Source organism: Callithrix jacchus, chromosome 18 (genome assembly GCF_049354715.1).
Source record: "Callithrix jacchus isolate 240 chromosome 18, calJac240_pri, whole genome shotgun sequence".
Lineage (NCBI taxonomy): Eukaryota > Metazoa > Chordata > Mammalia > Primates > Cebidae > Callithrix > Callithrix jacchus.
Window position 1 is genome coordinate 21,301,625 of NC_133519.1, and position 24,058 is coordinate 21,325,682.

The 24,058-nt window shown below is 38.0% G+C and overlaps 1 protein-coding gene across 11 annotated transcripts in view; it reads right to left on the reverse strand.

The window, feature by feature from the left end:
• Positions 1–24,058, reverse strand: part of LOC144580244 (putative ankyrin repeat domain-containing protein 20A2) — a 124,517-nt gene that overhangs the window by 32,093 nt on the left and 68,366 nt on the right. For 7 of the 11 annotated variants that reach the window (XR_013529463.1, XR_013529461.1, XR_013529462.1 and 4 more), the window contains 4 exons: positions 19,135–19,204; positions 5,705–5,784; positions 3,208–3,236; positions 3,047–3,117 (listed from right to left, as the gene is read on the reverse strand). Coding sequence is in view for 3 of the 11 variants with exons in the window: in XM_078356138.1 (XP_078212264.1) it covers positions 3,227–3,236; positions 5,705–5,784; positions 19,135–19,204 (160 nt within the window). In the remaining 8 variants the exon portion in view is untranslated. Of the gene's footprint in view, positions 1–3,046; positions 3,118–3,207; positions 3,237–5,704; positions 5,785–7,707; positions 7,786–8,516; positions 8,588–19,134; positions 19,205–24,058 lie in introns of those variants that run through there. The other 4 variants (XM_078356137.1, XR_013529464.1, XM_078356139.1 and 1 more) reach the window with 4 other exon arrangements.

Sequence of the window (24,058 nt, forward strand, 5' to 3'; positions counted from 1 at the left end):
GGAACCATGTATTCAGTGATCTGGAAGCTCTCCAAGCCCAGTCCCTTTGGGTCTTTATGAAAGCGTCAATACATAGGCATCACTAATTAATCACTGGCTGTTGGTGACTGACAACCTTCAGCCCTTCTATCCTCCAGAGTTTGCAGAGTGAGACAGAAGATCTCAACCCTCTAATCAGTTATGTGTTCAGGATAGTGACCTGTTCCCATCCTGAATCTACCTAGGAGCTTCCAGCCAGCAATCATTAGCATACCAAAAGCATCACTTTGGAAATTCTAAGGAGTTTAAGAACTGTACACCAAGAAATGAGTCAAAGTCCAAACACAGATTTTACATCTGCAGTTTCGAATTATGTGGTTATAGCTACTAACAGTTAACTGTATTCTAAACATATTACATTAAAAACTCTAGAAATAAACAAGTCATAAGTGTTAGTGTGCCAGTCTGAGAAGCACAATAAAATCATGAGCTCTTCTGACTTAGAGTCGGGGTGAATAGTGGCCTAACACTACGTGACAATGCATACATCGTTCACCTCACTTTATCTCATTACACGGGCATTGTGTCACTTCACAGCATCACATAAAAAGGGTGAGAACCATACCACATATTTTAAGAGACCACATTCAAATAACTTCTATTACAGCATATTACTATAATTTGCCATTTTATTTTTAAATGTTTATTTCTTACTGTGCCTAATTTATAAATTAAACTTTATCATAGATATGTAACTATAGGGAAAAAAACAGTCATTCATTACTATATGTGCTTTCAGGCATTCACTGGGGGACTTTGAATGTATCTCCCACAGGTAAGGGGGAACTACTGCACGCACTTTGTTGTAACACAACACATTCTCTCTAGCTCTTCCGTTAAAACTGTTCAGCTTAGGATAAAACACCCTATCACCAGAAGTCAGCAAAACATAGGAATCAGACCAGAAACAGGAATTCTTGCAAAAACTTTCCAGCTGCCAGTGGAGAAGAGCTCAAGAAATATTAATGTGTTACTCTGGCCAATACCCTTGGGGAAGGTGCTGGGTGTTTTACGTAGTTGTAGCTATGTGCTCTGCCCTACTGAGAAGCACAATAAAATCTTGTTTGTAATAACAAGGTTCAAATTCACCTGCCATTTTACCTCCCACAGAAAAGCCGCTAGAAAGATTACTGCTTTAAGAGCTTATCCACTCTGAACCACATCACAGACCAAGACTGTCTCAACAAAAACCACCACCACAACAAAGAAACAAACCTCATTGTTCCCGTGTAAAAATAAGTCTATGTCCACACTAGATCTGAAGAGCTCACAATGCCATGAGACAGGACAGAAATATGTTAAAAAACTTATTTCTGCTTTCTGTAGAAATAAAACTGTTGAATTTAAGCTTTTGTAAGACAAGTCAAGAAAGAGAGCAAAAAAAAATGCAAAAGTAAAACTTGAAAGGCCATTTCATCAAGTGTTCATTCACAAAGTATATACATTGTTCAAAACGTTGGTTCTGACTTTTGACATAAGTAAGTTGTAGTTTCATTCCAGGATGTTCAAGAGGTCAAATAAGACAATGTCATTTGCTATTTTCAGTCTTTTTTTTTTTTTTTGAGAACAGTAAACTTCATTAGAGAAATGAATTGTCATAAATTCATAGGCTAAAGGCTCCTGAGTCATAATTCTAAGGGCATTTGTTAAATATGGTGGCACATGCTTGCATTCTGAACTTCTCAGCCTTAAACTCTCATATAGTAAATATTCAAGTTACAAACTGATTAAAGAAAAGCCCCTTTTAATCTGACATTATTTTTCCTTTTCCTTTTTTGTTTGGGACAGAGTCTTGCTCTGCTGTGAGACTGGAGTGCAGTGGCACAATTTTGGCTCACTGCCACCTCCGCCTCCTGGGTTCAAGCCATTTCTGTGTCTGGGACTCCTGAATAGCTGGGACTACAGGCACGCGCCACCACATCCAGCTAATTTTTTATATTTTAATAGAGATGGGGTTTATCCATGTTGGTCAGGATGGTCTCCATCTCCTGACTGCGTGATTCACCCACCTCAGCATCCTAAAGTGCTGGGATTACAGGTGTGAGCCACCACGCTCAGCGTATTTTTCTTTTTATTCTTTTTCATTTATCAGCAACAGGAGTGTCTAATCAAAGGTTGTAGAGTGGTATAAGGGAATACAATGAAAAGTGTAAAATGAATTAAAGCAGAGCTAATCGTATTAATGTGGATACATCTGGAAAATAGAATACACAGTACACAAAAGAAAGTGGCAGAAAGACATGTAAAGTGTAGAACCACTCTCATTTTAGGACACAAATAAAAATTCTGCATATTATTTCCGAGCATCAAAATATAGTTAAGGATTTCAAAAAGGTATTGAAATGGAAAACAGCCAATGATGTTGGTCGCCTCAATGATGTTCATGACATTGGTCACCTCTATGCAATTATTTTTTTAAAAAAACTTTTATACCAAATAATCTCAAAATCATCATTTTAAAAGACTGTCTTTCAGTTATGAATGATTACTTTCCTAGTTTTTAATAACCAAAGATGCCACAAACACACCCATACACACACATGCATACACAATCTGCTCGTTAGAACACCTCATTGCCTTCAGATCATCAGTGTAATAACATTAACAGGAAGTCTGTAACGTTAATACAGAAACTGATATCTAAGTAAAGCATTCCTGTAGGTAAATACCAGAACTCAACTAGCATACAAGACACTGGAAATATCTCAGAGTCTCAAAATTCACTGCTTTGAAACCCTGATTCAAAGTTATAAAATGTTATATTGGAAATGTTATGCTATTTAAAACATTAAAATAGAAACCATCTGAGTTAAAACTCACATTCAAAAATACTGTTTTCTTATACTTCTAAATTTATTTTTATTAAAATATGGATACCAACAATAACATTTATGTCAATGTCTTCCATTCAATTTAGAATAAAAAGAATTAGCGGTAAGAAGAATGTGAGTACTTCCAATCATTGAATGTACTTATTTCCAGCATTCCATTTGTATTGAAAATGTACCTGCTCTCGATGTCTGTATATTCTCTTTGTATTGTTTCTCTCACAACAGGATCTTCCATTTGAGTGGTACACTGAATGGGTTTTAAAAGAAAATAACTAATAAATCATATATATGTTATACAATATAAAGTTAGTAATTAAAAATAAATATATATAATTACCTTCAAGGAAGGATGTTATTCAGGAGGCCCTACAAAGCAAAGGGAACATGTCATCAATTATATGTAGATATGACAGAGCCAACCAAACATTCATGCAGTGTTAGTATCAAGCTGCGTCCTCAGGCCTGGCTCAGAAAATAATTACTTAAGATTTTGAGGGTTCTTTTTGGCATCTCCTTTTCATTGCCTAGGACAGCCACGTAATGGAAATATACTGAGCAAAATATGAATACCGGATCCCTAAATCACAAAGTTGATATTTCAAAAGTAAGATGGTTTCAAATGCCTATAACTAAAATAGAAAAGTATGGATGTTAATGTGGACATGTTGGGCTGATAAGGATAAAAGGGACCATTAAACAGTGGAGCAAATCATAACCTGAGAACCAATATCAAGGCTGACAGTGAAAGCTACAGAGTATTTAAACTCGAAACATCAGAGGCATAGATGCCAGAACACCACAGATATTTATCATGTGCTTCCCCTCATCCTGTCACTTAGGAAATACACAGTCGGGATGCCAGTTCAGGTGAAAGTGTGATTCACTTCTCATAAAGGAAAGTCTTCTAAATAGATGAGCTATGATGCACACTTATGAAATAAGTTCCTCAAAATTCGCATTTTCCCGTGTCCACGTGGCTACTGAAGCACCTAAATTCCTCATATTCTCGTTTGACATTTTCTTAAGAGTTCCTTGATCCACTCATGAAAGACTTAAAACATGTCAAATAAACCATATAGAATAAGCTTTCAATATCAAAATATTTATCAAAGAGGAAACATTGAATTGCCACAGTCTTGATAGAAAAGAATAAACTTATATTTCAAGATCAATGCAGTATTCTTAGAAAATGACAATTTTGGTAGTTACAGAATAAATTTTATTATACGACTACTAAAATTAACTAAGCTTGGCATGTCATCCTACTCTGTAAATGACTTTTATAAAACAGCTATCATATTAAAGAACTGGCTGACACTTCCCCAAAACTAGCCAAAATGCAACTTAATTATATCTTATTCACTCATGTCAGTGAAACCTCTTGCTCTGAGTCCTGAGAGTTACAAAGAGAAATTAGCTGCTGTGGCTCCCCAGGTCTAGCACTCCCTCCTGCCCCCGGTACGCTCCTCAGAAATAACACTTTTGCTAGACCAGGCATATTCTCAAGAAACTGGAAGTGAGGTGTCTCAAGCTTCCTTGGTTTTAACTCCAAAGTCCTTCAACAAGCTTTCTTTTCTCCCCACCTCCTTGCCCTTCACAATCCCTCTTCCCTTGCAAAAGTAATCTTTAGATCTCTCATCCCGATGCTTCTCTTCTTAACTGCTTTTTATGGATAATTGTGACCACTTTTTCCACCTGTATTCTGCAGTAGTAGTCTTTTTTTCATCTCATTCTGCTTCCTCTCCGGCTAGAATCCTACTTCAGAAATAAAAGGAGATTAATGCCTTCCCTGGATTCTGTTATTTTTTTTTTTTAATTGCTGTCCAATGGTTCTTTTTCCAGATTTCTCTAAAGGAAGGCTATTTCCTTGTTATTCAGAGCTGTGTCCAAGGAACAGCACCAACACCACCTGGGTACTCCTGAGAAAGGCAGAATCCCACGTGCTGAATGAGTGTCCATTTTCCAGAAGCTCCTCAACTAGTTCATGAAAATGTGGATGCTCTGTTCTACACTAATGTGCTTCCACATTTGTTTACCTTCATTGCCCATCTGGAACTTAGCCTCAATTTCTTCCCTATGAAGTCCCTGAATTTAATTCTTCAATATAAGCCATGTTTCTAATAAACTTTTAATCAGGCTATACCTTCTCTAACTTCCTCTTCCTAAATCACATGACCCTATTCAATTATGTTAATTTGGCCTATATGATACTATTCGATGAAGTTATAACATTTTCTATAAAATTAAATTATGGCCATAAGTGGCTGACCATTTATGGTGATATTCATCTATGGTAGATCAAACACAGGTCTGTGGGTGAGGTACCTCCATCCTTAATACCTCTCCAATAGTGAGAATGACAGCAAGAGCAGGAAGATGTTACTCTAATTCTCTGACACATTTTGGGGCTGGAAGCTGATGTTACCTTCTTTCCTATCTCCATCACCCTGCCCTTCCTTCTTCTCCAAATCAATGTGACTTTACTATCCTCCTTTACATACACCCGCACACTGTTCCTTCATTTATTCCACGTACACTCTGCCCTCCACATTCATTCTCTCTCTTATTCATTTCCTCTTCCCTCTTTTCTGACTTGCCTCAGCTCTTAGAGTATCTTAAAATGGAAACTAATAATTCAGCTCCTTGGTGGTACTCTCAATAGACTCAACGGCTGACCCCTGATTAGATATACAGCTTGACACCATTTTACCTCTCCTTTACTGAATATACATTTAATACAACATTTTCTTTAGCTATTTGAATATATTAGTGCTCATATTTAAAAAAAGAAAACATTCTATCAAATGATCTTTAAATAAAAGTAGTATTCTTACCTTCTCCTTTCACATTGACCATATATTGTTTTCCCACTGGAAGGTCTAGGTAAAGGCTCTGACACTTTTTTGGGGACACACTGTTGAGGTAATATCAAACATGAGTTTCTGTTTAAAACATTATAATGAGTCGCATAAAGACTTTCTTGTCAATTTTTTTTTCCTTTTTTTTTTTTGAAACAGGGTCTCACTCTGTCACTGAAGTCTGGAATGTAGTGGCAAGATTATGGCTCACTGTAATCTCAAACACCCAGCTAATTTGTTTTGTGTTTTAGTAGAAATGGTGTTTCACCATGTTGGTAAGGATGGTCTCAATCTCGTGACCTCATGATCCACCCACGTCAGCCTCCCAAAGTGCTGGGATTATAGGCATGAGCCACCGTGCTCAGCTCAAACTCCTGGTTTTAAGTAATCCTTTTACTTCTGTCTCCCAAAGTGTTGAGATAACCAATGTGCACCACCACACCCAGCACTAATCAATTTTCTTAAATAAATCGCAGTTTACCCAAGCTTGGTGCCTCATTCTTATAATCCCAGCCCTTTGCAAAACCAAGGTAGGTAGATTGCTTGAGCTTGGAGTTCAAGATGAGCTTGGGCGACATAACGAGAACCTATCTCTAAAAAAAAAAAAAAAAAAAAAAAATGAGTTAGGCATTGTGGTGTGTGCTTGTAGTCCCAGGTACTTCAGAGGCTGATGTGAGAGGATTACTTGAGCCTGGGAAGTAGAGACTGTAGTGAGCCAAGATCATGCGACTGTACTCCAGCCTAGGCAACAGAGCAAGACTCTGTCTCCCCCGAAGTTTTAATTTAGTATTTTAAAACTAATTTGACTTAGAAAATAAGAGAAACATGTACTGTAAACCAAATTCCAGTAGAGAATGTCATCTGCACTTTTGAGATCAGGCTCATCTCTCTTCCTCATATGTCCATTGACTTGCCTATTCGAGCATGGCACCCCAAAGGAAACATATTCACAGACAAAATATTAGCATGTACATATTTCAGTCAGCAACTAGCTTCAGAGTACATAACTACTTTGCAAACTCCACCAAAAATAAGAAAACATTTAAAAAATACATATTGGCAGCCGAGTGCAGTGGCTCACGCCTGTACCCAAAACTTGGAGAGGCTGAGGCGGGCGTATCATGAGGTCAAGAGATTGAGACCATCCTGGCCAAAATAATGAAACCCTGTCTCTACTAAAAAATACAAAAATTGGCTGGGCATGGTGGCACGTGCCTGTAGACCCAGCTACTCGGGAGGCTGAGGCAGGAGAATTGCTTGAACCCGGGAGGAAGAGGTTGCAGTGAGCCTAGATTGCACCACTACACTCCAGCCTGGTGCCTGGTGACAGACCAAGACTCTGTTTCCAATATATATATATATATATATGCATGCCAGGTGCATTTGCTCATGTTTGCAATTACGGCATTTTGGCAGGCTGAGGCAGGTGGATCACCTGAGGTCAGAAGTTTGAGAGCAGCCTGACCAACACGGTGATACCCTGTCTTTACCAAAAATACAAATTTAGCCCAGATTGGTGGTGTGCACTTGTAGTCCCAGCTACTTGGGAGGATGAGACAAGAGAATTGCTTAAAGCAGGGGGTGGAGGTTGCAGTGAGCAGAGATTGCACCACTGCACTCCAGCTTGGGTGAAAGAGCAAGACTCCATCTCAAAAACGTACATATATAATATATATAATACATGTTATACATAATATATAAATATGTATATAATATATAATACATATAATAAATTTGTGTATTATATAATATAAATTATATATATAAATATATATAATATATAAAATATAACATAACATATGTAACATAAATATAACACATAACATGTAATATATAAATATATATAACATATAACCTATGTAATATATAAATAATGTATTTATTACTTGGTGTAATATTTACAATATTAAAAATTTTTAAATATCCTCATATAAAAATTTCAGTGTTATTTATGATAGGCCGGGTGCGGTGGATCACACCTGTAATCCCAGTACTTTGGGAGGCTGAGACGGGTGGATCAGGAGGTCAAGAGATCGAGGCCATCCTGGTCAACGTGGTGAAGCCCTGTCTCTACTAAAAATACAAAAAAAAAATTAGCTGGGCATGGTACTGCATTTCTGTAATCCCAGCTACTCAGGAGGCTGAGGCAGGAGAATTGCCTAAACCCAGGAGGTGGAGGCTACGGTGAGCCGAGATCGTACCATTGCACTCCAGCCTGGGTAACAAGAGCAAAACTCCATCTCAAAAAAAAAAAAAAAAGGATATTTATGGTAGAAAACTTGCAAATATGTCATATTGAGCATCAATAGAACACCATAGAAGATGCTTCATTTAGGTAAACAAACATTTGAAAACACCTACATATTTTTTGATAAAATCTTTACTAATAGAAAAAATGTTTGAATAGAATTATAATGCAGTAATAAAATTTTTATGTTATATTAAATAAAAGCAAGCAAATATGTGATCAACTGTGCCACAATTTTATTTTTTAATTATACTTTAAGTTGTGGGGTACATGTGCAGAACATTCAGCTTTGTTACTTAGGTATACAGGTGCCATGGTGATTGGCTGCATTAATCAGGCCAGGGACAGTGGATCACACCTTTAATCTTAAGACTTTGGGAGGCCAAGTTGGGTGGATTGCTTGTGCCCAGGAGTTTGAAACCAGCTTGGGAAAAATGGTCAAACCATGTCTGTGCAAAAAACACATAAATTAGCTGGGCATGATGGTGCATGCTTGTAATCCCAGATACTCAGAAGACTGAGATGAAAGGATCACATTACCCTTGAAGGTCAAGTCTGCAGTGAGCTGAAATTGCACTATTGCACTTTAGCACAGGCAACAAACTGAGACCCTGTTAAGAAAGAAAAGGAAAGGAAAGGAAGAGAAAGAAAGAAAAGAAAAAGAGAAAGAGAGAAAGAAAGAATAAATTTCAAAAGTGTAGCAAGCTTTCTTTAAAAGGAAAAAAAGAGAACATTTATTTAGGAAGCATCTAAAATGTGCCAGGTTCTATTTCACAATTGTTGTACATACCGTAATCATAAAAAATCATTATGAGGATGGCTTTCTGCTCATTCCAGGGTGTTAAAAGCAAAATGAATAGATGTGAGTCTTTGTTCTATCCAGTCAGAATTTCCTCCTCTTAGACTCTCACGTGGCTGGCTCTTTCTCATCCTTTAGTTGGCAGCTTAACTATCAGACTCAAACAGGTCTTCTCTGACCACAGATTTCCATTCCTCTTTCATTCCCATCCTAACTAAAAACTTCCTTCATATTTTCTAACATTTTCTATTTTCTTTATAGAAAGCCTTTATAGTGAGAAGTACTTGCTTTCTTTCTTTCTTTCTATGTTCCTACTACTACAGCATAAGCTCTCATTGTATATTCAGTGTCTCACTGACTAGCACAGTTTGTGAGCTATAACCAAAATAAATTCGAGGTCACAACACTTAAAATTCCATCAGAAAGTCTCATGTGCCAAACTGCTATGTTCCTACAGGACATCTTCAGTCCTAGTAGCCTGCCAAAACCGAACACACACCCCTACCCCAAATTTAAAATACACAAGCCATTTCCTACTTTCCCATTCTTTTCTTGATGCTACTCTCATTTTATCATCCTTCAGGTTTACAAAAATTTTTCTCGAGATTTACTAAGTCACTGGATACTGCTGTGATCATCTTCTACCACATTTGTGATATTTTCCAGTTTACAAATGTTTTTACATTTCCCACTACTTTTGTTCATTACACATACCTGAGAGGTACCATTAGTACCATTTTTATGAATGAAGTCAATGACAATCAAATAAAGAATTTTTCCCAAGGTCCTGTACCTAGTAAGTGGGAGAACCAGAATGCTAACATGTCTTTTGACTTCTACTTGGTGCTGGCAAAACTATGCACCAGCTGCTTCTAGTGAAAAGCCAGGCCTCCCCCATTTCTCTCCACAGTCATAACATTAGAATACACCATTATTATTTTATACTTCTGCTGCCATAAGTGTGGCTGTCTCAAGAGTACTTAGTGTGTTCTCTTTTTGAAAATGATTTTTACTTACTACAACACTAACCAAAATTGTTGTTATTACAGTCCCACATAGTAACTACTCCCCATGTTTTTCTCTTAACTTAAAATGTTTCTTGTAGATCTATATTGGACAATCAAAGTATATAAACATATTAAAATTGCAGCATTAGCTTTTCAAGTTCCAATTTTAATAAAAACTACAATTCCAACTGTTTCTAACTCTCCTTATGATTTTGCACATCCAGATATACCATAGAATGATACATTTTGCCACAACTTAACCTGAAATAATTCTTAAGATTTTAGATAAACTTATTTTCAGAACACAAAGCGATTTTTTGCACATTCTAAACTTTATTTTTCTGGCACTGTACTAGCTTCTTAAATGAATCAAACAAATTAGCAGAATTATACTGTGAAACAGTAATTTACTTAGCACATAAATACTTTATCAATTATGAGCTCAAAAACATGAGAAAATAATTCACTATGGGCATATGCAGGAGGTAATTATTTGCATAAATCACTTCTTATCAGGGAAAATGAGACCTTAGTTTATAGTGTTACCTTATTTAAGTGGGTTGGCATTGCAAGTAATATTAGTTCCTTTTCTGTTTGTCGAAAAGGTAAAGATAAATGTATAAATTCAGCTCTTCCAAAGAAAAGGAAAAAAGAAAGAGTAAATCTTGTGGGCAGTAATTGTTGAATGAAAGCCACACATAGATAACTAAAGAGAAAGTGGTAACTAAATATGCTAAGAAGACACAGATAAACTGAAAGATCAGTCTCTAAAGAAATGAGATCTGTGAGAAAAAAATTAGGTGGGGATAAATCATTTCTAAAATGTGAGGATGAAGGGATAAACGACAAAGAAGCCTAACTAGTCAATTTAATGTGAGCTTCAGCCAAGAGAGAAAAAAACAACATGACATACCATAAAGTACCTGGAGAAACAGATATGTAACTGACCCTTTTGTTCCTTTATAGTCCTAACAATACAGGTTAATACTTATGCTACAATTAGTTTTTAAAAAATATTTCTGTGATACAGAGTTTAATTTTATTACTATAAAACATTCAATTAGCTAACCATGGTCATCTGCCACTACCTGAAAGACTGTTATTATTGCAGAGAGGAGAAACTAAAACTTTCCATTAACTTTCCACCTAGAAAAAGAATTGGTCACCAGAATTCTAAAAAGTAATGCATGTTGGCTTGTTAGTGGCATTAAGGGGAAAAAATAGAAGAGTAATGCATGGCTTATAAAGGCATATTTATTAAAGCATGAGTTAGGGGTAATAAAATGTTTAAGAAATTTTAGTCCAAAATCATAATCTAAGTTTCCAGTTGAATTATACTAGAAAATATATTGTGAGACCAACTCAAGATGGCACAGTGAGAACAACCCAGGATTGAAGCTCTCGATGAACGCGCAGAGGGTGAGTCAGGGCCGCATTTCCAGACGGATCTTTGTTGCCCACAGTACGAGAAAATTCCCAGGTATAAAACAGATGTGGGATGCCAGCGAAGCGGTTTTGGCTGGTGCAGCCGGCGGCCAATGCAGCCGGCAGCTGGTGCTGCAGTGCAGCGGCGCTCCACAGCACTCCACACAAAGCACACTGGTCCAGGTGCCCTGCTGAACTGGCAATCTGAGACTTGAGAGGGCAGATTGGCATATCCATCTGATTGAACGGGACTTGGACAGTGAGCCAGGCCAGGAGATTTCAGGGAAACGGCATTTGGGCCAGGGCAGTGGGACAAACAAAAGGCGATTCCAAACGCTCCAGGTGGAGAGTTTCACTGTGGGCACAGCTGAACCCAGAATGGTGCAGCTCGGTGGGGGAGGGGTGTTTGCCATTACCAAGGCAACCCACCCCTACTGAGGTACACTCCCATTGCTGATGCAGCCTGCTGTTGCCGAGGCCACTCACCACAACAGAGAGACTCTGCCACAGGGCATAGCCTATAGCAGCAGGGCGGAGACCGCAGCAGCAGGGCAGAGCCTGCAGCAACAGGGCAGACCTCACACCAGCAGGGTGGAGCCTCAGCAGGCAAATAGTGACTAGACTGCTTCCTAGCTGGGCAGGACAGCGCAATGGACACATAAAGAAAACCCAACCCCCCAAGAAAGAGCATCTAAGAAAAAAAGGTTTTTTTATGAGTTCTGCTGCAGCAGAATTAAACGTAGCAGCCTAACAGCCCTGAATGAACAACAGAGCTCACAGATTAGCACTTGAGCTCCTATAAAGTACAGACTGTCTCCTCAAGCAGCTCCCTGACCCCTCTATATCCAGAAGACTGACATTTGGCAGGCATTCTGGGACAAAGATAGCAGAAAAAGAAACTGGTAGCATCCCTCACTGTTCCGCAGCTGCTATAGGTGCACCTCAGACAAGCAGGGCCTGGAGTAGACCTCAGCAGTCATACAGTGGAGGGGCTAGACTGGTAGAAGGAAAACCAAGTAACAGAAATACTTCATCATCAACAATCTGGACATCCACTCAGAGACCCAATCAAAAAGTCAGCAACTACTCAGACGACAGGTGGATAAATCCACAAAGATGGGAAGAAACCAGTGCAAAGAGGAGGAAAACACCCGAAACCAGAACACCTCACCTCCTAGAAAGGACCAAAACTCCTCACCAGGAAGGGAACAAAGCTGGATGGAGAATGACTGTGACAAAATGATGGAATTAGACTTCAGAAGGTGGATAATGAGAAACTTTTGTGAGCTAAAAGAACATGTTTTAAATCAATGCAAAGAAACTAAGAACCTTGAAAAAAGAGTTGAAAAAAGATTCAAGGAAATGATAACAAGAATGGATAACTTAGAGAGGAATATGAATGAATTGAAGGAGCTGAAAAACACAATACGAGAACTTCACGAAGCATGCACAAGTTTCAACAGCCGAGTTGACCAAGCAGAAAAAAGGATATCAGAAGTCGAAGATCAACTCAATGAAATAAAACGAGAAACCAAGATTAGAGAAAAAAGCACAAAAAGGAATGAACAAAGTCTCCAAGAAATGTGGGACTATGTGAAGAGACCTAACCTATGTTTGAAAGGTGTACCAGAATGTGATGAAGAGAATGAATCCAAGCTGGAAAATACTATTCAGGACATTATCCAGGAAAATTTCCCCCACCTAGCAAGGCAGGCCAACACTCAAATGCAGGAAATACAGAGACCACAAAGATATTCCTCAAGAAGAGCAACCCCAAGGCACATAATCGTCAGATGCACCAGGGTTAAAATAAAGGAGAAAATACTAAGGGCAGCCAGAGAGAAAGGTCGGGTCACCCACAAAGGAAAGCCCATCAGACTCACAGCAGATCTCTCGGCAGAAACTCTACAAGCCAGAAGAGAATGGGGGCCAATATTCAACATCCTTAAAGAAAAGAACTTTCAACCCAGAATTTCATATCCAGCCAAACTGAGCTTCAGAAGTGAAGGAAAAATAAAATCCTTTGCAAACAAGCAAGTACTCAGAGATTTTGTCACCACCGGGCCTGCTTTACAAGAGCTCCTGAAAGAGGCACTACACATAGAAAGGAACAACTAGTACCGGCCATTCCAACATAATGAGGAATCTATATCAACTAACAGGCAAAACAGCCAGCTAGCATGAAAATGGCAGTATCAAATTCACACATAAGACTACTAACCCTAAATGTAAATGGACTAAATGCACCAATCAAAAGACACAGACTGGCAAATTGGATAAAAAACAAAAACCCATCAGTGTGCTGTATCCAGGAAACCCATCTCACATGCAAGGATACACAAAGGCTCAAAATAAAGGGATGGAGAAAGATCAAGCAAATGGAGATTAAAAAAAAAAGCTGGAGTTGCAATTCTCATCTCTGATAAAATAGACTTTAAAGTAACAAAGATTAATAGAGACAAAGAAGGCCATTACATAATGGTAAAAGGATTGATACAACAAGAAGAGCTAACAATCCTAAACATATATGGACCCAATACAGGAGCACCCAGATACATAAGGCAAGTTCTTAATGACTTACAAAAAGACTTAGACTCCCACACAATAATAGTGGGAGACTTTAACACTCCACTGTCGATAGACAGATCAACCAGACAGAAAATCAACAAGGATATCCAGGGCTTGAACTCAGACCTGGAACAAGCAAACCTGATAGACATTTACAGAACTCTCCACCCCAAATCCACAGAATATACATTCTTCTCAGCACCACATCACACCTACTCTAAAATTGACCACATAATTGGAAGTAAAGCACTCCTCAGCAAATGCAAAACAACTGAAATCATAATAAACAGTCTCTCAGACCATAGTGCAATCAAGTTAGAACTCAGAATTCAGAAACCAACCCAGAACTACACAGCTTCATGGAAACTGAACAACTGGCTCTTGAATGTTGACTGGGTAAACAACGAAATGAAGGAAGAAATAAAGAAGTTCTTCAAAACCAATGAGAATGAAGACACAACATGCCAGAATCTCTGGCATTTAAAGCAGTAACTAGAGGAAAACATATAGCAATAAGTCCCCATATGAGGAGAATGGAGAGATCCAAAATTGACACCCTATCATCAAAATTGAAAGAGCTAGAGGAGCAAGATAAAAAAAACTCAAAACCAAAGTAGAAGACAAGAAATAACTAAGATCAGAGCTGAACTGAAGGAGATAGAGACACGAAAAACCCTTCAAAAAATCAATAAATCCAAGAGCTGGTTTTTTGAAAAGAGCAACAAAATAGACAGACCACTAGCCAGATTGATAAAAAAGAAAAGAGAGAACAACCAAACAGATGCAAGAAAAAATGATAAAGGGGAAATCACCACAGATTCCACAGAAATTCAAACCATCATCAGAGAATATTACAAACAACTCTATGCACATAAACTAGTAAACCTGGAAGAAATGGATAAATTCCTGGACTCCCGTGTTCTCCCAAGCCTAAACCAGGAGTAAGCTGAAACTATGAATAGACCAATAACAAGGTCAGAAGTCAAGGCAGCAATTAAGAGCCTACCACACAGAAAAAGCCCAGGTCCAGATGGATTAACAGCCAAATTCTACCAGACACACAAAGAGGAGCTGGTACCATTCCTTCTGAAACTATTCCAAATAATCCAAAAAGAGGGAATCCTTCCCAAATTATTTTATGAGACCAACATCATCCTCATACCAAAACCTGGCAGAGATCCAACAAGAAAAGAAAACTTCAGGCCAATATCCATGATGAACACAGATGCAAAAATCTTCAATAAAATATTGGCAAGCCGATTGCAACAGCAAATAAAAAAACTTATCCATCATGATCAAGGAGGCTTCATCCCATGGATGCAAGGCTGGTTCAACACACGCAAGTCTATAAACATAATTCACCACATAAACAGAACCAAAAACAAAAACCACATGATTATCTCAATTGATGCAGAGAAGGCATTTGACAAAATTCAACAGCCCTTTATGCTAAAATCCCTCAATAAACTCGGTATCGATGGAACGTATCTCAAAGTAATAAAAGCTATTTATGACAAACCAACAGCCAATATCATACTGAATGGGCAAAAACTGGAAGCATTCCCTTTGAAATCTGGCACTAGACAAGGATGCCCTCTTTCACCACTCCTATTCAATATAGTACTGGAAGTTCTAGCCAGAACAATCAGGCAAGAAAAAGAAATAAAGAGCATTCAAATAGGAAAGGTGGAGCCAAATTGTCTCTATTTGCAGACGACATGATAGTATACCTAGAAGACCCCATCACCTCAGCCCAAAAACTCCTGAAACTGATAAGCAACTTCAGCAAAGTCTCAGGATATAAAATCAATGTGCAAAAATTACAAGCATTCCTCTACACCAATAACAGACTTAAAGAAAGCCAAATCAAGAATGAACTGCCATTCACAATTGCTACAAAAAGAATAAAATACCTAGGAATACAAGTCACAAGGAACGTAAGGGACCTCTTCAAGGAAAATTACAAACCTCTGCTCAACGAAATAAGAGAGGACACAAACAGATGAAGGAACATTCCATGTTCATGGTTAGGAAGAATCAATATCGTGAAAATGGCTATATTGCCCAAAGTAATTTACAGAATCAACACTATCCCCATCAAGCTACCATTGACTTTCTTCGCAGAACTGGGAAAAACCACCATGAACTTCATATGGAACCAAAAGAGAGCCCACATAGCCAAGTCAATTCTAAGCAAAAAGAACACAGCGGGGGGCATCACACTACCGGATTTCAAACTATACTACAAGGCTACAGTAATCAAAACAGCATGGTACTGGTACCAAAACAGAGATATAGACCAATGGAACAAAACAGAGGCATCGGAGGCAACACAACATATCTACAACCATACAATCTTTGATAAACCTGACAAAAACAAGCAATGGGGAAAGGATTCCCTGTTTAATAAATGGTGTTGGGAAAACTGGCTAGCCATGTGCAGAAAACAGAAACTGGACCGCTTCCTGACACCTTACACTAAAATTAACTCCAGGTGGATTAAAGACTTAAACATAAGACCTGGCACCATAAAAACCCTAGAAGAAAATCTAGGCAAAACCAGCCAGGACATAGGAGTAGGCAAGGACTTCATGAACAAAACACCAAAAGCATTGGCAACAAAAGCCAAAATAGACAAATGGGACCTAATGAAACTCCACAGCTTCTGCATGGCAAAAGAAACAGTCAATAGAGTGAATCGGCAACCAACAGAATGGGAAAAAATGTTTGCAGTTTACCCATCTGACAAAGGGCTGATATCCAGAATTTACAAAGAACGTAAACAGATTTACAGGAAAAAAACAAACAAGCCCATTCAAAAATGGGCAAAGGATATGAACAGACACTTTATGAAAGAAGACATATATGAGGCCAACAATCATATGAAAAAATGCTCATCATCACTGGTCATCAGAGAGATGCAAATCAAAACCACATTGAGATACCATCTCACGCCAGTTAGAATGGCGATCATTAAAAACTCTGGTGACATGCTGGAGAGGATGTGGAGAAAAAGGAACACTTTTACACTGTTGGTGGGAGTGTAAATTAGTTCAACCATTGTGGAAGATAGTGTGGCGATTCCTCAAGGCCTTAGAAATAGAAATTCCATTTGACCCAGCAATCCTATTACTGGGTGTATATCCAAAGGAATATAAATCGTTCCACTATAAGGACACATGCACACGAATGTTCATTGCAGCATTATTTACAATAGCAAAGACCTGGAATCAACCCAAATGCCCATTGATGATAGACTGGATTGGAAAAATGTGGCACATATACACCATGGAATATTATGCAGCAATCAGAAATGATGAGTTCGTGTCATTTGTAGAGACATGGATGAATCTGGAGAACATTATTCTCAGCAAACTGACACAAGAACAGAAAATGAAATACCGCATATTCTCACTCATAGGCAGGTGATGAAAAATGAGATCACATGGACACAGGGTGGGGAGTACTAAACACTGGGGTCTTTTGGGGGGAAAAGGGCAGGGCTGGGGGGGAGCTGGGGAGGGATAGCCTGGGGAGAAATGCCAAATGTGGGTGAAGGGGAGAAAGAAAGCAAAACACACTGCCATGTGTGTACCTATGCAACTGTCTTACATGTTCTGCACATGTACCCCAAAACCTAAAATGCAATAAAAAATTTAAAAAAAAAGAAAAAAGAAAAGAAATTGTCTCACAGTCAAAAAGATAAAAATAAAAATAAAAAAGAAAATATATTGTAACCCTCTTTGCTATTAATGACCTATTTCTAATATATTTTCTTTATATTTATGGCATAATTTCTCAAAATAACACATCAATACTTATACATCTTTAAACATTAAAAAATAATACAAATGTAAGCAGTATTTTTCAACTGTAGCATTTAATCAATAGATATATTATGTATATTACTTATAACATTCCATTATATAAAAATTCATTTGTCTATTTATTCAGATTAAATGACTATTAAGGCTGAATGTGGCAACTCATGCCTGTAACCGCAGTACTTTGAAGGGCTGAGGTGGGAATATCATGAGTCCAACAGTTAAAGGCCAGCATGAGCAACAAGGCAAAACCCCATCTCTACAAAAAGTACAAGACTCAGCCAAGCATGATGGCAAAGGCCTACGGTCCCAGCTACTTGGATGGTTGAGGTAGGGGGATCACCTGAGCCCAGGAAGTGGAGACTGCAGTGAGCCAAGATCCCACCACTGCACTCCAGCCTGGGTGACAACGTGAAACTCCATAGCAAAAAAGCAACAATGACAATGCTTCTTACATGGAAGACTATTTCAGGTACTCCAGGATACACAAAAATATGTCTGTGACCTCCAGGAGCTCAAGGTATGCAGGGACTTCAAGTGATTATTTAAACAACTAAATATAGAAGTTCTGAAAATTTAAATTTCCTGATGTAATATAAAGACTTTGAGTGGATATTTTAAATAAACTACAATGACAAAATTATGGCGTTAAAGTCTCACCATATTGGTATTAAGAGTCTGCTTATATGACTGGTTATTCACAGTAAAATACATGTTATTCATTTGATGAAGTGTTTTGCATATACCCTTTTTGGACAACTTATTATAACACACAAAATCCATTTGTAATACAAAGTTTGATAACATAAATGTAAATGTTTACATTTCTCCAATTTATATTTTTGAAGAAGATACAATCTGGTTATGCTGCCCAGGCTGTTTTCAAACTCCTGGGCTCAGGTAATCCTCCTGCCTCAAACCCCCAGTAGCTGGGACTACAGGCATACACCACCATACTCAGCTAGTTTTCTACAAATTTTAACATTATTTTAGTCTCATTACAGAAGAAGTAATAGAAGTAGAAAAAAAATCTTTCCTAACAACTATATGATATCATAATAATAAGGGTCCAAAAAAGGTATATGCCACGTGCTGTACAGTTTTGCCAATAAAAAGTGCCAGGGAGATTCCATGATAGCTACAAGTAATTTCATTCACTGAAGATTTATACTGGCATAAATATTATGAAAGTAACACCAGTATGATTTAAAAGCCAATATTAATTTGTATCCAAATAAACCTTAACCAAATTTTATATTTCCTTTATTGGGAAAAGCATTTTCTAATGTGATTTTCCTGCCACTATGTATTTTCCAGTTCATTTTCTTTCAGTCCCTGTGACAGTACTTAATCCATCTTTTGTTAGTTAACAAGGTTAAACAATTTTTTTAATCAGTTAGCCATGTCTATGCTTTTCTCTGACCAACTTTTTATTACCAACATAAAAAAAGACAGATAAACTACTGCAAAATTTTAAAAGTCAATAATATGCAAAACTTGACTGAGAAAATTGGTTTTACAAGAGGCCACTTTACCTTGGTGGTAACAGTCAAGTTGTCATCATCCGGCTCAGGGCGTGAATCAACACACAGTTTGTGGAATATGCTTTAGAGAAAAAATATACAATGAAAATGAGCAAGTTGATTTCTTTACAACATTTTGAACTGCCTGCTCATATTCAGCTTCTCCCTCCAAAAAACAAAACCACAATTTGGGAAAGGGTCAGCTAACTGTACATTAAATAATGTTTCTTGATATAATTAAAACATGGTCTCTGTTGTAAAAATAGATTTTGGTTACCTATTTTTACATTTCTACCTGTCTAAATACATACAATAGTCAATGAAAACTGACCTTGATCTCCATAACAAATATTGACAGCCAGTATATACCAGAGCCTGATGCTAATTTACCCTGACAAATTATCTATTCTGAAGTTGTATTATTTTATTTATCTATTTATTCAGATTAAACAACTATTAAGGCTGAATGTGGCAACTCATGCCTGTAACCCCAGCACTTTGAGAGGCTGAGGTGGGTTGAATTTATTAAATTCAACTAATAAATGATGTAATTTTTGTTACCTAAACTGGAAGAAACCTGATGACCTAAAGGCAGAAAGATCCACCACTTCTTGTCCATTTTCTATCTTTGGTTAAAAGACTAATCTGTGTTACTTCAAATTGGCAGTCTTGATTCCTTAGCATAGAAACCACTTAAGAAGAGGGTTGGCAGTCTTGAGAAGCAGCAAATAAGGCAGAGTGAGGCTTGCCCCTGTGAACTGGCCTCTGGGCCGGGGGCAGGCCAGTCCCGCCAGCCCCTGGGAGGCCGAGTGCATCTGTTGGACCGTGCGAGGAGAAGAAAAAAAAAAAGATCGGCCAGAGGAAAGGAACCGAACATTCTTCCTCGCCTGCCTTACCGAGGGGAGTGGTCACCCACACTAAATCAAAGGTCTAAATAGAGGTCCATAAACTAGTGGAAATTTTATGCACAATTACAAATTTTTGTGGGAAGAAGAAGGTCCATAGCTTCAGATTCTCACAAAGGACAGTGTTCCAAAAAAAATCTGAGAATCAGTGCTTCAAGACTTGACCTCTTTTTAAAAATAATGTCAGGGTAGATTCCTTATCACAAGAAGAACATTTTTCTTGACATTTGGGTGCTTTTATATTCATCTCAAGAACAAAATTCTGAACTCAGGACTGGGCAAGTGTCTCTATGTTGTCTCCTAGAGTGTGTAGTTCTACCTCTTTTACACAGCTACTTTCCCTGTTCTTAAAATGTGGATATCACTTCTCTATACATTACCTCCATGATTTGGAATGAAAAAGTCCACTTTTTTTTTGTTCTGCCTCTCAGACTGAACATAGAGGAGCTCCTAGGATTCCAGTTATCCTGCCAACTTCTCCACGAAGAAAGAAGCAACTTGCCTAGGTTTTCTGCTGTTTGATTAATTATTAAGACATCATTTTGCAAAAATAAATAAATAAAAATAAAATTTTTTTTTAAAAAGAAACCACTTAAGAAGGTCCCATTGCTTTTCTCTGTCCCAAAACATTATGGGAAATCACCTGCAATATTTGAAACGTGTGAATGCTAAGTGCACAAAAGTCTAATAACAAAGGGGTATGTTCTCTTTTAGAATACTCTTCCCAGAAAGAGTAACACATTAACAGTAATAAAAATTCAATAATACTCTATATGTCCTACACTTTTCAAGTCCATGTTAACTAAGAAGCCCTTAAATCCTTCACAGGTAGGGTCAGGCGTAGTGGGCTCATGCCTAAAATCCCAGCTCTTTGGGAGGCCAAGGGGAGCAGATCACTTGAGGTCAGGAGCTCAAGACCAGCCTGGCCAACATGGTGAAACCCCCTTTCCACTAAAAATGCACACAATAGCCAGATATGGTGGCAAACACCTGTAATTTCAGCTACTAGGGAGGCTATTATGTTTGACGTGGAGGCAGAGGTTGTGGTGAGCCAAGATCATGCCACTGCACTCCAGCCTGGGTGATGGAGTGAGACTCCCTCTCAAAAAAAAAACCTTCATAGGCACTCAGATGTTTAAGAAGAGAGGCTTCTGGAAAAACAGAGTCCTGGTAGTTGTACCTCTATTTTCCTAAGTACTATCTAAATATCTTTCTTTCTATGGGCTTCCAGATTCCACTTGTGCAGGGCTCCATGGCAGTCTCCAATATTCAAATCTTCAATCTATGAAAGCACACGTTCCTGAAAGGATGGCCTCAAATGACCAGGAGTGGCTCTCTACATCCCTGCTCCTGAATAAAAAGCTAACTGGAGTCTCCATCAACTGCCCCCAGCATAGACACACCTCCGATTACCCAACCGAACTTCAAGACTGATTGGCCAGTCAATCATGCTCCTGACCCAGCCTACGTGAACATTGGAAGGCCATCAGTGAATTATGAAAAGAAGCAGAGGTGAGGAGGCACCTGCCCTGGGCTTCAGATCTATGTTGTTCAGCAATCTCTAGCCTAGTACTCAAGAAGCTCTAAGCCACCCCTCTGTAAGTCATAATGAAAGCACGTGATACCACATTTCAATCTGCTGTAGAAACTCCTCAGTGTCTCAAAATGTTTTAGCATCTTTCAGTAAAAATATTCAAGTTTGTCAGTTATTGATTTTAAAAAATACAGCAAGTTTGTCAGTTATTGATTTTAAAAAATGCAGCAATGTGTTTAAAGCTCCCTTTATTTTAATGTGCCTTTGTAAATTCCCAACATCTTGTGTTCTTCATCTTTGTAATTTATCTTTATTAAACTTGCCATAAACTCCAATATTCTGATCTCTTGCTGAAGAATTTATATTCCTATCCAATAAAGTATTATTTCTCCTCAAACTTGGCCTCCCCTGCTCATTCCATTCTTAGCCATTGCCATTGGGTTTAACAGTTAATAATTTTCATTCTATCCCCCCACTGGGTGCACCAGACTCACTCCTGCTTTGTATCATTGTTGTCATCGTCGTCATCATCATCATCATCATCATCTGAAACAGAGTCTCGCTCTGTCACCAGGCTAGAGTGCAATTTCATGATCTTGGCTCACTGCAACCTCCACCTCCCATGTTCAAGCAATTTTCCTGCCTCAGCCTCCCAAGTTGCTGGGACTACAGGCACCTGCCACCATGCCCAGCTAATTTGTTTTATATTTTTAGTAGACTGATTTTCACCATTTTGCCCAGGATGATCTGGATCTCTTGACCCCCAAATCTGTCTACCTCAGCCTCCCAAAGTGCTGGGATTACAGGTGTGAGCCACCACGGAGTGGCTGTAACCCCAGCTATTTGAAAGGCTGAGGCAGGAGAATTGCTACAACTCAGGCAGCAGAGGTTGCAGTGAGCCTAGACTGCACCACTGCACTCACGCTTGGGCGAGAGAGCAAGACTCTGTCAACAACAGCAACATCAACAACAACATCATCATCATCATCATCAACAACAACATGCCCATAAAAGAAAAAAAGAAGAACGAGTACTGGGCTTTAAAATGAGTTTAAATCTCATTTCTGCCACTTCCTATGCCCAAAAAGAAAACTATCCTAATCTATTTGAGTCTCAGGTTCTCTATCTAGAAAAACACTTGACCAGAATGTTTAACACATATTGAAGTACTGGAAGTTATTTTAATTTGTCCTGTGATTCCTTAAAATTCTGAAATCCTGCGTGTTTTGATTGTCTATAGGAGAATTGGGGATACATAGTTGGCAGAATTTGAAAAAATAATAGAACAAAAGAAACACCAAAAGCAGAGAAGAATGCTTTAAACCATCAAGAGAAGGTTATGGAAATGTCATGGAAAAAGAAAAAAAAAGACTAAAGAAGAGTATTGTGGAAGTAGGCAGAAATACTAGCCTAAAGGGAAAACCAAATTGGGAAGTCAAGTAATTTCTCTATAAGACTTGTCTAATCTTGTTTTGTAAAATTTACAATTCTATGGCCAAACCTTTACACTGCCTTTTAAGGTAAAGATAAAACCTTTGATGGTAAAGATAAGATATTGTTTACCACTGAAATTGTCAAATTTACTAGGACAAACTGTTAGACCAACCTCATTTCTAACAATAACCATAAATGAGAGTTAACATATAACTAGATTTGACTATATTCATTAATCTTATTCTAACATATATCTTGATCCAGTTGCTGTACAGATCTTTATCCATCTATGCTGAGGAGTAAAGGAAAGATTTGGAAGCCAGGCAGCTGATGGTTTAACTGTGAGTCAGCTACTTTGTTAACTATGGGGTCATGAGCCAATTAATCAACCTCTCCAAACCACAGTTGCCTATTTAATAAACAGTAGGTCACAAAAACACAGATGCTGTGATGGCTTTATGAGATAAATGCATAGCACATAATAGGGTATTTAGCCCAGAATACAACACTCAATTAGTTTCTTCCACCTATATTTCCTTAGTTAATATAATTTTTCAAATCTGTAAAATCCTACCTGACTGCAGATTCATCAGAACTCTCAGGATTAAAGGAAAAGATAAAATGCATTGTAAATCAATAATAAATATATAGAATATTAAAAATGTAAGAAGGCACAGTCATGCATGCCTGTAATCTCAACTACTTGGGAGACTGAGGCAGGAGGATCACTTGAGAAACCCAGAAGTTTGAGACCAGTTTGGAAAACAGAGCAAGCTTCTATTTCATAAAATAAATTATGCACACTTGTGTGCATGCCTTAGACCATTTTTCTTTAAAGTATAGGACTGACGCTTTGTTACAAAGCATTCTTTTGGGAGCATACCTGAGACCTTATTAGAATTAATATAAACTATACCTACTGGTATGTGATTAGAGCATAAGAACTCTTACTTCCCTTAGTCTATATTTATTAAATGCAAAGAATAAATTTATTAAAATTTGATATCTACAAGTGAACTGCAGTATACAAGTCATCCTAGCCAAGACCGATGACATTGGCTAA